The 16,439-nt window shown below is 40.1% G+C and overlaps 1 protein-coding gene across 4 annotated transcripts in view; it reads right to left on the reverse strand.

Annotated features, from left to right (window-relative positions):
• Positions 1-7,628: 7,628 nt before the first annotated feature.
• The window catches only part of RIMS2 (regulating synaptic membrane exocytosis 2), a 409,264-nt gene continuing 400,453 nt past the window's right edge, over positions 7,629-16,439 (reverse strand). For 2 of the 4 annotated variants that reach the window (XM_027770701.1, XM_027770699.1), the window contains 4 exons: positions 11,397-11,509; positions 10,946-11,047; positions 9,412-9,551; positions 7,629-8,761 (listed from right to left, as the gene is read on the reverse strand). In XM_027770701.1, coding sequence (XP_027626502.1) covers positions 8,543-8,761; positions 9,412-9,551; positions 10,946-11,047; positions 11,397-11,509 — 574 coding nt within the window. In that variant the 3' untranslated portion in view covers positions 7,629-8,542. The remainder of the gene's footprint in view (positions 8,762-9,411; positions 9,552-10,945; positions 11,048-11,396; positions 11,510-16,439) is intronic. The other 2 variants (XM_027770700.1, XM_027770702.1) reach the window with 1 other exon arrangement.

Here is a 16,439-nt window from a genome sequence, read left to right on the forward strand (position 1 = left end):
TCAGAAAAGTGGGCACTATTATAATCAGCAACCTTTTCCTTTCTCCCCACTCTACCCTGTCAGTCCCCCATGCTTTTTGTTAGCACTTCAGTTGCTCCATGAGGACAAGAGAGCAAATATAGTTTATTTATACTCAGCAAAATTCTTTAGAAAGGCCTACTGAGTTCTCTGTGGAGACAGTGGAAAAATATATGGTGGATGATGGTCAGGCAAAGTGGCCTCACAATTGAACAACCTGATTTATTGTCAGAGAACATGAGTTTGCATTTGGATCTGTCTTTTCTCAAATGGAGGCCCTCAGTCACATTAAACTATCTGCACTGCAGGTCTCTTATCTGCAAATAAAGATACTACTATTTACCTCATTGGGATTAACTTAGCGTATATTGAACTCATTGTGTAAACCATAATGTGTTACAGGACAGTAACTACTATCGATATCAACCAATATACCAGGATACAGTTACAAAGCTTTGATATTGGCCCTGTTAGTTAATATCATATCAAAGACATGGCTGAGGATACAGGAAACATTTTTATCCGATTCATTAATGACACAGAGCAGTGAATGTGTTTGATGAGCCTTTAGCCTTCAGCATAATTCACAGTGAATGGCAGGGTCAGGACAGTCATGATTTTGACAGGTGGGTTGAAATACTAGAGAAAACCAGTGAAGACATTTGAGGAAGAATGAGCTTTCTATACCTGTGTGTGGCTAAAAATGAAATTTTACAAGGACGAAATGAGGAAACAAGTGACATGAAGAAAAATCTGAGAGATCTTGCTGACCACCAGCCCTGTCTGAAAAATAGAAGCGGTGTGGCTGCAGAAAAAGCCGACAGAATCATAGGAGGCGCCTAAAAAGTGGATTCCAGATCACTCTTCTTGGGTCAGCACCCGTGGGGAGTCATTTGCTTAATTCTGGAAAGCGAATATAGAGGACAAACAATACACTGAGGTTTCCAAAGACGAGTGATTGAAGGGATTAGAAGTGCCTAGAGAAGAAAGAACAGTGGAAGTGACGATTACCATCACCATCACCATAGCCATAGCTAACATGTATTGAGCACTTCTATTTCCGTATTGCGCCGTCTTTTATCTAGGTTACTTCATTTAATCTGCTCAGCAACCTTGTGAGTCAGACGCTATTATTATTCCTGCTTTCCCATTTTATGGATGAAAACAGACATAGAGAAGACAGATGGTTTAGCCTCTAGTGAGGGAGCAAATATTTGACCTCAGGCATTCTCGAATAGGTGCTTCTGGCCATCTGCTTTCTAAGAGTTGGAGGTAATAAACACGCTTAAAATATATGAAGGACTCTGTGAAAGCGAGATGAGCCCTTTGCGGTGTATTTCTAGAAGGCAGTGCTAGTCCAGGGAAGTATGAAATACCGGAAGGCAGATTTAGGCTGTTAGGAAGAAGAGTCTGACAGACGGAGACTACACAGAGTATCTCACGGAAATTATTTCTCCACCTTCTTGTCAAGCAGAGGTTGGATGGTTCTCCCTTAGGGTTTCCCTTAAAGCTATGAAGCTGCCCTAGGTAACCTCCATGACTGCTTCAAAGGGTCTACAATTTCATTAGACTCAACTCTTATTCAAATGTGTTAATTAGGATGCATGAGCTCAAGGAGCACTTCACTAACTACAGCTGGAGTGTACGGCTTTTACGGCTTTTACGGAAAAGCGAGACTATCCGAACCTCATTCATAATGGACCTGGCCTTGTGAGGCCCACAGGATTTTCTTCAATTCTCGCTTCCATCTGGCTTGGTTGATTTTCTTCTCTTATCTTAAAACAGCTTTCATCATCTATCAGAAACAGCCAACCCAGCTCCACTCATTAAATAGTTGCTGTCACTGGAGATGAACTGCCTCTTTGGTATCAAAGTGAAACAAAATAATACAAAAAATAACCCATCTTCATAGGCAAGGGTACAGATTGGCCCTGTGTAGGAGCCTGCATCTTCACACCACCATCAGTCGGGGCCAAGCAAATGAGGTTAGAAAATGGCAGATTTCATAGGAATAATATATTGGGTGGTCTGAAAAGTAACGATGTATTTCTCTGCAGAAATGCATTATGATTTTTCCAACAACCCAATATAAGGGAGGCTTCAAGAAGTTTGTAGGAAATGCATGTTATGAGAAAACGTTGCATCATTTTCAATGTTTTTTTTTTTTTGTAACAAAATAAACTAACTCAAACTTTAATTCCAGTTTTCTATGAATTTTTGAAGTCCCCTTGTAGCTGGATTAGAAAAGAAAGCATATTAAACAACAGGGTCCCCTGTACCAAGGCAAAAATGACAGGAAACGTGTACTCAAAGGCATTATAAGGACACCACAGGTTTAACGTCCTTTGGATTCACACATATGCAAACTGTAAACACAAGCTTCAGGACTTAGGAATCTTCCGTAACGATTCTGAGAACATTTGAGAGGAATGTTCGCTGTGAAGGCTGAGTACTTGGCACCAGCCCTGTGCTCGGCATGCACCAGCGGCTATGCTGGGGCAGAACTGCAGGCTTTGGTTCAAGACCTAACCATTGAATAGGACTGAATAGCATTCTGAGAACCATTTAAAATAGAATTATTGGGACAGCCAGGCAGTGGGTGGTTCAGACAGTGAGGTCCCACAGAGCTGACTGTTTCGAGTCCCAAACCCAGTAGCTGGAAAACCACACCAGGCACATAGGCATGCATGTCCAAAATCCCAAGAGGGGAGTGGAGGAAAAGGGATTGCAGCATGGCCACTCCTCCTGGGTGGTGTTTTTTCACTTTCTCTCTTTCTCTCTCCCCCCCTCACCCCGCTGTCTCTTTCTGGGGAGTACATGCACCCTATAGTGAACTAAAAAGAAAAAATATATATATGTATAATTCATCAGGTGTCCTGTAACACCTTTTGATCAACAACGGACCACATAAACTGTGGATCCATCCACAAGGTAATGCTGGATCCTGAAAATCCCTATCACTCAGTGACTTGGTAGCTGTCGTAACGCCATAGCCATGCGTTACATGTTTGTGACGGCTGTGTAAACACCTCTTGTGCTAGCAGGCACAGAAATAGAGCACATGCAATTATGCAGAGTCCGTACTTCTCGATGGTGATAATATATGGTGTAACTGGATTAGGTATGTACTGTACTAGACTTTCCATTGTTAAAGTGTACGCATTCTACCCATAAACAACAGTTACACGAGCCTCACATCTTGTGTCATACTGAGTTTCTTTCTTCTTTCTTCTTTTTTTTGGGAGGGGAAGGGGAGAGATTCTTGTTATAGGGTGTGTGCACTTGCCAGAGAGACACAGAGAGACAGAAAGCGAGAAATCACTCCCCAGCGGGTATGGCCACACCGCAATCCCCACTCTCTTCTCGGAATCTTGGGTATGCACATGTGTGCCCAGCATGTTTTCCAAGCTGCCAGCCCCAGGACTTAAACCATGCAGTCAGTCACGTGGAATCCAGCTGCCTTAAACTCCATGTCACCTGCTGCTCCGCACTTACTGTTTTTTTACCTAATGTGTCTTCTTTAGCAGAATGAAAACACTACGAGGACATTGACATATGGGAATAGTGCCCCCCAAATAGCAGGAAGTAAATAAACATTCATTCAACGGATATTCACTGAGGATGTGTGTGTTAAGCATTGTTTTTGGCACTGAGGACAAAAATAAAAGAGAAAAATAAGACATGGTTCCTGCCCTTGAGGACAAAGTGTTGATTTAAAGTTAGAAGAATATCTATTGAGTTGGAAAAGTCATGATGCATTTTTGCATAGAAAAACAGAAAAAATACAGCATGACTTTTCTGACAACCCAATAGTTCAAACTTCTTGTTTCCCAAGGGATTAAGTGACCTGAGTCAAGCCACTTAGCAAAATGACTACACAGATTTGTTTGTTCATGTATTTAACACATTTCCCCCTGCATACTACTTTTTCAGTACACAGTTTACAAACCACAGGTGGGAGGTGAACTTCTGTTATTCTGCCCATGAATTCCTGCAGGACAGGGAGGGCAGCCCGAGCTGAGTGAGTGGAGTAGAGACAGCGCATGCTTCTTATGCATAGTGTCAGGAATAGGCAGACAGCTCTGCAGCTTCTTTGCCCAATTCTGTCACAGTCCCTATAAAAATGACCATGACGGGACCAGCAGGTGGCATGGTGGTTAAGGGCGCTGGACTCCCACATGGCCAATGGCGGTTTGAGTCCTGGACTTGGAGGCTTGCTTTCTCACTTTCTCTCACTCTGTCCATTTCTGGTCAAATTAAAATAAATAAATAAAATTAAGTTAAAAAATAATAATTCTTTAAAAAAATCATGACATCCTTTATTGCTGCTGGTGGGGTCTTGGCAGCTGGAGCCCCTAAGAAAGTGAAGGCACTAGTCTCAGTGCAGTCATGTTGTGAGGATTTACTCAGAAACCGTTACTTATTTTTTTTGAGAGATTTTTGCTATAGGGCATGTGTGCTTGCTGGAGAGAGAGAGAGACAGAAAGCGAGAAATCACCCCTCAGGGGTTATGGCCATACCACAATTCCCTTTTCCATTCTCCTCTCAGGATTTTTGGCACACACACACACACACACACACACACACGCATCCCATGTGAGTTTTAAGTCGCTGGGTCTGGGGCTCGAACCATGGTCAACTATGTGGGAGTCCAGCAACATAACCATTATGCAATCTGCTGGTCTCTGAGCTGGGAGTTTTAAGAAGGACCTAATATGGATCATGTCTGAGAATGAAGAAGGGCTTTTCAAGTGAGAGCATATTAGAAAAGCAAGGGGGGGGGGGATTTACAACCGGAGTATATGAACAATAAAGAGAGAGCTCACAGGACCAGCAGTTGGCGTAATGGCTATGTCGCTGGACTCCCATGTAGTCGACTGCAGTTCAAGTCCCAGACCCGGTGGCTTAAACTCATGCTGGGCATGTGTGCATGTGTGCCCAAGATTCCAAGAGGAGAATGGAGGAGAAGGGATTGTGGTGTGGCCATCCCACCTGGGGGTGATTTCTCACTTTCTGTCTCTGTTTCTCTCTGTCTTTCTGGCAAGGACACATGCCCTATAGCAAAAACCTCTCCAAAAAAAAAAAAAAGAGAGAGATCACTCACTAAAGCAAGGGGTATATATATTGAATAACGAAAAATACCATGGGTAGATGTGGGGGATTGGACTAGAATTGGGTCCTTGGAAATGGAGGAAACAATTGTTTTTAAGAATGGAAAGAAAACCATGTTTAGATTTCAGATTGATGACTAAGTGTGAATCCAAACTAGCTCTTAAATTTGGAACTTAAGGAGGACTCCCAGTGAAACTGCTGGGATCCACTTTCTCTCAGTTTGAGGGTATGGGGAACTCTCCCACCCATGCATCATCAGAGGAGCAGCAGACTCTGGCTGGGTTGTTTCATATCAGGTTAACACATGGATCTCCCTAAATGAAAATGCAGATTCTTTTGGACTCTGCTGTCCATGTCAGCCATGACTAACTCAGAAATCTCACTCTTTTCACTCTTAAAACCTGTGAGTTGCTGAGTCATTCAATCAGAAAACACCTCAGTCTAAAATAACATCTTAAAAAAAAACAAAAAAACAAAACAGCAACTTGCAATAATGTGAGAAGAAATCCATTAACGCTTTAGAGAAATGGTCTACTGAGGGCCATGTGCTAAGACCAGCAGTCCACTTCTGTTATTGAGAAAAAGGAAAAGAGGAGTTCATTGTTTTCAAATGGTTTGTGTCTTCAAGAAATGAGCTGCAGGGGCTTGGGGAAGTGTGGGGAGAAGAGAAGACAGAGAAGCACTGCATACAACGTCTGTAAAGAAAATGTTTTATTTAAAGTGTTAAATACCATCACCAGAATGAATTTGATTTACATTAGTTGGTGTTTGTTACAGGACTAATCTGCCCTTTTTTTTCCCCCAACTGGAATTCCCTTTACTTTGAAAACATACTAGGTCCAGGGCAGCAGTGGTCACTGGCAGGGTGCTATTTACATGACTAAACCACAAGTCGAGGTGCAGACGTGTGAAAATTAAAAAACAAACAAAAAAAAACACCAACTTTTAAATAAATACTGCATAATGACAAGTATGTACAAATATTCCGTACAGTCATGTCCTTCTTATTAAAATTAGAAATAATTTGTATAGGAATATGCACAAAAGATTATGTGACTGCATTTTGGTATTGGGAAAATGGTAAACGTTTATTCTAAGGGACAGTATAGACGTGATAGGTCTATTGACTCGATTGTTGCTGGTATACAGGTGTCTAAATTATTTCAATGAAGTTTTACTCATCCTTATAACAGCTCTACCTGGGTCCATCAGAGATCTCAGAATGTCAAGACACAGTCTTGGTGTATTTCATATTGCACCACATAAAGAGAAGGCATTTTTAGTGATACTCATTTTCAACTTTTGCACCATATCAAGCATAATAGTTTTTACCGGTCAGCACTGAATTAAAAAACCAAACCAAAAAAAAAGAAAGAAAGAAAGAAAGAAAGAAAGAAAGAAAGAAAGAAAGAAAGAAAACATTATTTGTGCATGGCCTTAGTTTAAACAAATGGGGATGTATGTGGATTTCAAAAGTTATTGCAAGAAGTAAAATATCTAAGAATGTGTTGTGAAAGTATACATAAAGAACCAGAAAATATGGGTGGTTTATTACATTAACCAGTGACTTTTCCTCTAACTAGGGGAACTTAAGAGAAATTTGACCTTGCAGCACCACCCAATGGTAATAACGGTTGGTAAAACCAATGACAGGGGTTTTGACTTTTGGGGATTTTTCATGTAGGATTTTGGTGATGGCATCAAAGAACTATTAATAGGCATATTGATTTTCTTTGAGTCACCTAAAAATTGGAGATTTAAAATTGTTTGTTGCAAATTGATGTTCACTATATTTCTTTAGAAATATAATTTGTGAAAAATTGAATTTTACTACAGAAAAATGAATTAATAAATCGTCCAGTGTTTCAGGACTCCCAATTTTTAGCAGTGTTTCTATTCACATAGTAAATGGAAATTGGCTAAAGAAATTGCTTTAATTAAAAAACAAACAAAACCTAAGACCTTCTACAAATAATATTTTAACCCCTGTATGAATAATGCTGGTGCTAAAACAAATATATTACACATTACAATGGCCACATGATTTTAGGATTTTCCTGTAAACTGAATTTTGAAGGTGAAAAAAAACAACAAACAAAAAAACCATGCACTGTACAATAAATTGCAAAAGTTCAAATATCTTCTTTGTCAAATACATGCTGACTTACTTTAATGTACTCCCAAGTCATGTTGCAAAATCCTTTTCAACATGCTTGAAATAAACAAAGCTCTTTAATAATTGTTTTTTTTCCCCTTGAGAAATTCATAAATTCAGAAGCATCTACAGCTCTGAATCAAACATGGGGTAAAAGAGAGGATTGGATCAAAAACTTGTTATTTTTTTATTGTATAAGGTTCACTCTGGTAGAGAGAAAGAAAACAAAAGATTAAAAGAGGGAGAAGAGAAAAAGTGAGATAGAGAAGAAGATGTGAAAAAATTTGCACATATTGAACATCATAAGATTTGTATATTTAACATGGAAATAATTGAATATATTATACTTATTTGTCACATAAAGAGAATTTAAGTATCTTCTAGAAAGTATTTTCATTTGTAGTGTCTGCCAAAACACAGACTATGATTAAAGAATAAACATGGTGTGTCTTTGTATCACCCTGTTGCATTCTCTCCCCTTTTTAAAACCATGCACTAGTGAAATTTATTTTTAAAAATAATATAAATTGTTGAAAATGGCTGATTTTTATTCTTTTTTTTTTTTTGCAAGTTGCAGCCCCAAGAAAATAATTTAAGTATTCAGCTAATCTGTGTCCATGCAAAAAAAGTTTCTTTAATTTCATTCAGTACAGTGTAGCCACAGAATTTTGCTTTCAGAGTCCAGTACATCTTGGCATCAGTACTAGACGCGTCTACTGGAGCCACCAGGTCTGTCATTCTTCCCGCGGACAGGAGGCTCCGACACGGGAGGGCGGAAGCTTTGTTCTCAACCAGTTCTTTGGTCTCTGCATTTCACCTGATGCTTCCTGGGACTTCACTCTGTCACCTGTAACATGGCTTAATGGCTGTATAGCTTCCATTTCTGTGGCAAAACAGGGCTTTGGGATCAGATAAATGAAGAAAAAGGAACGATAAAAATATAAAGGTGCCATTGAAAAGGGCTTTTGTTGCATGAAACCAACTGATTCTTTGAGATTAATCCATGGCTTCAAATTGGACCAAAACTCGAGTGTCACTGAACTCCAAACCTGATAGTTCTTCATAGCTCTGCGCTTTCACCTGAGGGCCTTCTTTAGCGCACAATGTGTGCAACTTCCTCTGAGAACACAGGATCGCTTTGTATCCCTAGAAACAGGCTCAGAAGACACAACATTAAGCATGCAGTGTTACCAGGGTTTGCGACCTGTGGTAATTTTTTTTGTAACGCTGGTTGCTGTGACAACAGTTTTACAGCTGCTATGAACGAGAGTAAGAAGGTCCAGTTGAACTTTCCAGGGATGATTGGGAAGCTCTTCTTGTCAGAGGGGCCAAGGTTGGATCTACTAGGGAGGAAGGGGGGAAAAGTTTGAACCATCCAATCACCATATTGGATAGTTCCAGTTCATCTAGAAGTATCTGGGCCACTCCCATAAAGGATTTGTGATCCATGCGGCCATAATCTCCCCAGACAATAATCTGTTGGCCAAATAAAAAGTAAAGTAACGTCAGTCAAATCATGAACATAACAAAACCCAAATATCATATAAACTAGATTAAAGTACTAAAAGACATTCTGATAACAATGATTAAATGAAATAGTTGTATCTGATCAATAGAATAATTGCCTTTAACTACGAGAATTTAGAAGTATATTAGGAAAACTATACTGGAGTGTAAAGATCATAAGTACTATGTGTATGCGTGTGCGTGTGTCGGGGGGTGTTTCTGTGTGATGGGGGTCTGCAAGTCTGTAATTCACTTTATTTTTTTAATAATTATTTTATTTTATTCATTATTATTATTACTTAAATTTGATGAGAGGAAGAGAGAGAGAAAGAGAGGAAGTGAGAAAGTGAGCTTCCAGGTCTGGGACTTGAACTGCAGTCAACCATGTGGGATTCCAACACTGTAACCACTGTGCCACCTAACGGCCCTGCCCCGCCCCATTTTAAATTCACTTTCAAGGAAACAAGGAAACAATGTGTATAGCTTTATAGCATTTGACCACTGCTTTGAAATTTCCCAAGAATTTCAGTTGTGTGAAATATAAAAGAATGTGATAAAAAAGATAATTGCATACAAGGACGACTACATGAAAATGTCCTAAAAGATAAGCAAGTAAATACCTGTAAAACTTTTCCTTGGGGACTCTCTTCAAAAGACAATAGCTGCTGGTAAAGGGGTTCCAGCGTTTTTCTTGCCACTTTCGTCTTCTTTTTGGCTATGCAGACTCCGTTATCTAACAGATACACCTTTACATACGGTGCTTGGGGAAAAAACATAGAGGAGAGAATGACGAGCCCTGGCGATGGAATGCCCACGCGGGGTGTATCTGCAGCAGCTTAATCTTCAGCTAGGAAGACTAGCAAGCGAGTCACTGGCCTTGCCATGTTATGTCAAAATCATTAGATAAATAATGGACCATGGTCAGCTGTTCAGAGAGTTTGAGGGGATTGACATAGCCTCTGAGCATATTAGTATTTTGCCATCAATTGGTTGTACAAATTTAAACATTGCACCAGATAGTGAAATGCTTGTAGTACCTAACACATTCAAGAGTGGTATCTTAGAAAGTTAGGTACTACATCACTTAGACGTCTAAGTCTTTATGAATACTTAAATCTAATTAAACTGCTTGAAATATATTGTCTTACTTACCAATCCCCATAAATCATTCACTCATTATCATTCAAAAGCATTTATGTATTGGTGGTAATGTGGGTACAGGACAGGGGTGGGATTTGATGTGACATGTCCAAATTAGCTGGAAAGAGGTCATTAATTACAAATTCTAAGGCTTAAAATTTGACAGGCACTTCATAAAAACTGTTTCGTGCATGTACAAATCATGATTTTATTTTTATAAGTGGAGTGAGTTGACAAGCTCCAAGACTTTCATAAACACAATTGTCTTCATCACTACTGCAAGTTTGTGCAATAGGTAATAGATGTTATCATTTAACATTTCTGCAAGGATAGAGAAGTTAAGAAATTTAAAGTTATACAAGTCAGTAGTGGAGGTGATGAGGCTAGAAGCCAAGTTTCAGAATCCTCAGCAATTATTTTATATATCAAACTACCTCAGCACAATGCATTTGGAGTCATTATGGCATTTTTCATGGCTCCAAGCACCTTCTTATAATGACATTTCGGTATGAGCTATGTGGCATAAAAAGTTCTAATAGAGTCTCTCTTTCTTTTTATACTACAGGAACTAAAAGTCTTATAATTAGAATATGTTTCTGTGGGGTCTGTATCTATTTTTGTTTTAATTCCAGAGCTCTAAGAATTCCTAAGGAGAATTTTGAAACTCCACATAAAGAATAACATGAAATACCAGCTAACAAGCCAAAAGAACTTCTTATATTTACATGCTGGGAAAATAAATTATCTAAATGTGGTTGTTTTTGTTTTGCAGTAGTTTTATTTACTTATGTATTTATCTAACAATTTATATGATCTCTGCCAGATCACTCTCATAGGATGCTCATTCAGGAAAGCACACAGACTATGACAGCTCCCAACCCAGTCAGGTGAGTGACTCGTCCATCACCATCTGTGAGTACCTAAACTCCAAAGTTTGGCATCTAATAGAAAAAGTCTTCATATTGAAACAATATGGATTACAGACAGTAATAGAAGAGGCAGTTCTGTTTTTACCTGGCAGTGTCTTGGAACCTGGTTTTACAACAAGGCCACGGGCCCGAATGATTTCCACTTCCAACTGTCCCTTTTTGTCCATCATTCCTACCTGAATGTCACCTAACGGTGTGTGGGAAGAAAGAAACATGCCTTAATATCCAAATAAAGTGAGAAAAATGCCTGTGCCAAAGACTTTAACTTAATCTCATTTCCTTAAATGTGGCCATATTTTCCTTAAAGTACCATCATATTTTTTTAAGGCAACTATATCTAAAATTTCATCAATAATGTCTTGCTTTAAAAAGCATTAGAAGTTAAAATACAAAAAAGTTGAAGTTTATTTTATTATTAAAATCTCAGATACTTTATTCTTGTTGATAAAACTGTTAAAGATTCTATGAAATCTAGAGAATGTAATTTTAAATCATCCAAAAGAAAAACAGTGAACTCACGAGACACGGATTCTTACCCATCGCAGGTGTAGCCAGAGTCTGGCGTCCCACCAGCTGAGCAGGGCCAAGGCCATCCAGGAAATCGCTGAACTGGCTATCAGAGGCCAGGCGGACACCAGGGAAAATCAGACTGAAACCAAAATAACATATGGGTTTAAACCCTCCATCCTGTTTACTTTCAGGCAAACCTGGGTTTCCCTCAAGCCTCCTTAATGTGGCAGGAGATTGGTACCACTATCTGTGCTTTTCTATGCAAAAATGCATCATGACTTTTCTGATGACCCAATATTTTGCCACTTAGATTTATTGGACCCCAGTACCCCACCCCACCTCCCCTGGCCCCTCCAGGTTGTCAAGCAGCCTCCAGGAGCATCTCTCACAGTACATTGCTGCTTCTGTTTATGTATCTTTCTCTTCCTTGGCCTGGAGGGCAGACACTGTGAATTCTGTCAGTGACACTCAGTACATCATGAACACTTATTCCCTTAAAAGCTTTAGCATATTTAATCCTCTTAGCAGCACTGAGAGAGATTTTATTTTTTATCCATTTTATAGATGAAGAAACTCTTTTGGACCATTTCCATCAGCATCTAACTATGCTGTTATTTCTTCTACCTTAAAAATCCCCTTTCCTGACCCAATTTCCCTCTCCATCTATCATCCCATTTCTGTCCTTAAAACCCTTAGAAAAGTTGTCTCTACGTACCATCTTCAATTTCTTTCCTCTCATTCTTTTTCCAACTCTAACCAGTTTTCATTTTTTACTACTCTATCAAAATTTATCGGATCCAAGTTACCTAATGGCCACAGCAGTAAACCAACTGTTAAAATTCAGTGCTCATCTAACCTAATGTATTAGCGGTAATGACACAAGGGATCACCCCTGTTCCTTGACACATGTTCTCTGCTTTGTTTCCCGGGCCCTCTAGTCTCCTGACTTTCTTCTTTTCAATGCTGCATCTATGCCTTAATCTCTGTTGCTAGTTCTGCCACTAAATACGGAAGCTCGGTCCTCTGATCTATTTTCCGTATGTCTAAATGCCCTTGGCAATCTCACCTGGTCTCACCGTTTTAAACACCATCTATTCTGTTACTCCCTAGACTGACATCTCTAGCTCTGGACTTCTCCTTTGGGCCATGGGTCTGTATTCTAACTCCTTGGTGTACTTTTTACTGGGATGTCTAAGAGGAGTCCCATATTTGTTCACAGCTAGCCCCTATACTCTCACCCCACACAGAAACCAAAAACAAACAGTTCCTCCCACGTTCCCTTAATAAAACAGCAACTTCATGGCTCCAATGGCTCAACCTTGGAGTCACCTTCCTCTCTCATCCTCCTATCTTCCTATAGACTGAGTTCTGTCCCTTCCTCCAAATTCATATGCTGAAGTTCTCACCCCCAATATGATTGTACCTGGAGATGGGGCCCTTAAAGATATAAGGTTAAGTGAAGACATAAGGATGGGGCCCTGATTCAATATGACTGGTGTTCACATAAGGGACACCAGGGCTTAAAGAGAAAAGGCCATGAGAAGACAATAAGAAAGTGGGCATTTGCAAACCAAAGAGAAAGGCTTCAGGAGAAACCAAATCTCTTAACACCTTGATCTTGGACTACTAGTCTTCAGTATCTGAGAAATAGGAATTTCTGTTGTTTAAGCCACCCCGTCTGTGGTATTTCATTACAGCAGCCTTTATTTCTCCAATTACCCACATCAAATGCATCAATAAATCTTAATTGCTCTACTGTCAAAATACATCCAGACTCTGATCTCATTAACACTACTGCTGATTCAAGCTATTCTCTGTCTCTGGATTACTGCAACAGCCTTCTGAACGGCCCCCTCTGCTGCCCTTGCTGTCTCCCCACCACCTCCACCCTGACAGCGGTGAGACTTACACACAAAAACTGGAGTCAGGTTATGTCAGGCCTCTATTCAAAACCCTCTGATGAATTCTTATCCGCTGAGAGTAAAAGCAAAGTCCTTACTACATGTAAAGACTGTGTAAGTGATCCGGCCCCAACCCCATCCCTTAATTCCTGTGTGCTACCACGCCCATCCTTACTCAACGCTGCTGCCCTCCTCACTGCGGCCAGGCAAGCTCCTGCCTCAGGGCCTCAGCACTGCCTCGGCCTGGAAGGTACTGCCCTCAGTTTTCATCTGCTCACTAACTTCCAGTCTGTACTCAGATGTGTCCTTTTTCCGTCTACTCTATAAAAAACCTCACATCCACCCTTTTCTTCTCCCTTCTTGGTTTTTCTCCTTAGTACTTACATTCCTAATGTACCATGTTACCATGTATATTATTAATTTCTCTTGTATTTTTTTTTTTGAGAGAGATTTTTGCTACAGGGTGTGTGCACTCACCAGAGAGAGAGAGAGAGAGAGAGAGAGAGAGATAGGAAATGAGAATTTACTCCTCGGGGGAATGGCCACACCACAATCCCTTCTCCATTCTCCTCAGGATTCTGGGCATGCATGTACACACACCGGTATGAGTTTTAAGCTGCTCGGTTTGGGACTCAAACTGCGGTCAACTACATGGGAGTCCAAAGACGTAACCATTACGCCATCTGCTGTTCTGTCTTGTATTTAAATTTAACACTCCTTATTTATTGTCTGTCTTCCCTTTTAGACTTTCGAGGTTTTTGTCTATTTTACTTATTGCTGTCTCTCTATCACCTGGAACTGCGCCTGAAATATTGTAAGCACTTAATAAAAACCTGTTAAGTTCAATCACTTAAAACTTAGAAAAAAATTAAATATCTTACCCAAGGTTCTAGAGGAGAAAAACAAACACGCAAACACATGAGAACCTAGTCCCTATGATTCAGAAGCCCTGGTCTCGACCAGGTACTACCTCTTCTCTATGACTTCTGTCCCCAAATCATGGCACAGTGACTAGAACACTGGAAAGGATACTAATATTTGTTGAATAAATGTGTAAGTATCCATTCCATTTTTCCAGTAAGACTATAAACATCTGGACGGGGGCCACAGTTTAAATATTTTATATCCCTAGTAGTCTCTAATACAGTGCCTTGCAGTGGTCAGTGTTAAGTGCACATTCATTTTTCCATTGATTCTCCATCCTTTTCAGACCTCCTTGATGAACATCGAATCTATTTCTCTCCCTAACCTCAATTCCCACATATGTAGTTAATAGAAATGTTTCAACCTGTTTCCCATACAGCCCTATTTATAAGTGTATAGAAATCATATAGCTCTCTTATAGTTACATAATCACGTCAGAAAATTTCTCTAGGGCGTATCATTAATATTATTCCAACAGCTCCGATGGCCTTACATCAGTGAACTGGCTACATGTGGTGGCTAGACTTTTAATGCTTCCATGGTGAACACTGAGTGGGGTCAGTCAACCCCACTTTCCTCTACTAGTGTTCTCCACAGCCCCATTTACAGAGCTGTAGTTGCTATTACTGTTAATTAATTGGTGACAAGACTAAATGACTTTACAAATGCTCAACAAATATTTCAGACTCAGCTGATCCAAAGGAAAGCTACAAGGTAGCTACATTTAAAAAAAAAGGCTCACCAACTTTCTGTGGCATTTCTTTTTGGCTATTAGAGTTAATAAAATTAGGTTATAACTAAGTTATATAATTAAGAGAATTATTAAATACTTATAATTGTGTGTCACTGCCTGGAACTAAGTACATATTGGCATTCTGAATTTTTTTCTTTTCTTTTTTTTTTTTTTTTTGAAAGTTTTTTGCTATAGGACGCATGCGCTTGCCAGACAGACAGAAAGCGAGAAATCACCCCCAGGGGGGATGGCCACACTGCAATCCCTTCTCCTCCATTCTCCTCTTGGGATCTTGGGCACGCACGCACACATGCCCGGCGTGAGTTTTAAGCCACTGGGTCCAGGACTCGAACTGCAGTCAACTACGTGGGAGTCCAGCGACATAGCCATTACGCCAACTGCTGGTCCCGGCATTCTGAATTTTTAAGTAATAACTCTTAGAGCAATGGCTTCAAAAATTAGTATTATGTACAGCATAGAACATGAGTATTTATCATTTTCGTCCTTTTATATTTTCAAGCTGGGGCAATAGACTGTATTTGCATGTATTCTGAGAATCACGTTGTAACATCTCACCACTGAAGCAAACACTTTATCCCCAGACCTATTTCTCTAGCTATAAAAAGCCAGATATGCCACACTGCAGTGGTAGGTGAGCAAAGTTCTCTTCACAGGACATCTGCCAGTGACAATTAAAATGGTGCTGTCGTATGTGTGAGTTAGTCTTTGTGGAAGCAAAGAGAGATAGAGGGGACGGTCTGTGACACGGCGTGGCAGAGAAGTGCATGCTGGCTGGCCTCACTCACTTTCCTTCTGAACTATAGCTGTTCATGCTGCCATCTGTCGATTCCCTGCTCGCCTGCCGGGTCATCCAGTTCCTCATCTCCACCGCCAGACCTGTTTCTGTGCTTCTCTGGACAGTGCTCCGCAGTTTTTTACCTCCTGCTTCTGCAAACACAAAAAACAAAAGGTGTGACAGTTTCGTTATCACTACCCAGTATCCACGCGATCGTGTGCACTCACCAGAGAGAGAGAGAGAGAGAGAGAGAGAGAGATAGGAAATGAGAATTTACTCCTCGGGGGAATGGCCACACCACAATCCCTTCTCCATTCTCCTCAGGATTCTGGGCATGCATGTACACACACCGGTATGAGTTTTAAGCTGCTCGGTTTGGGACTCAAACTGCGGTCAACTACATGGGAGTCCAAAGACGTAACCATTACGCCATCTGCTGTTCTGTCTTGTATTTAAATTTAACACTCCTTATTTATTGTCTGTCTTCCCTTTTAGACTTTCGAGGTTTTTGTCTATTTTACTTATTGCTGTCTCTCTATCACCTGGAACTGCGCCTGAAATATTGTAAGCACTTAATAAAAACCTGTTAAGTTCAATCACTTAAAACTTAGAAAAAAATTAAATATCTTACCCAAGGTTCTAGAGGAGAAAAACAAACACGCAAACACATGAGAACCTAGTCCCTATGATTCAGAAGCCCTGGTCTCGACCAGGT

Source organism: Tupaia chinensis, unplaced genomic scaffold, assembly GCF_000334495.1.
Source record: "Tupaia chinensis unplaced genomic scaffold, TupChi_1.0 Scaffold000154_1, whole genome shotgun sequence".
In the NCBI taxonomy this organism is placed as follows: Eukaryota; Metazoa; Chordata; class Mammalia; order Scandentia; family Tupaiidae; genus Tupaia; species Tupaia belangeri.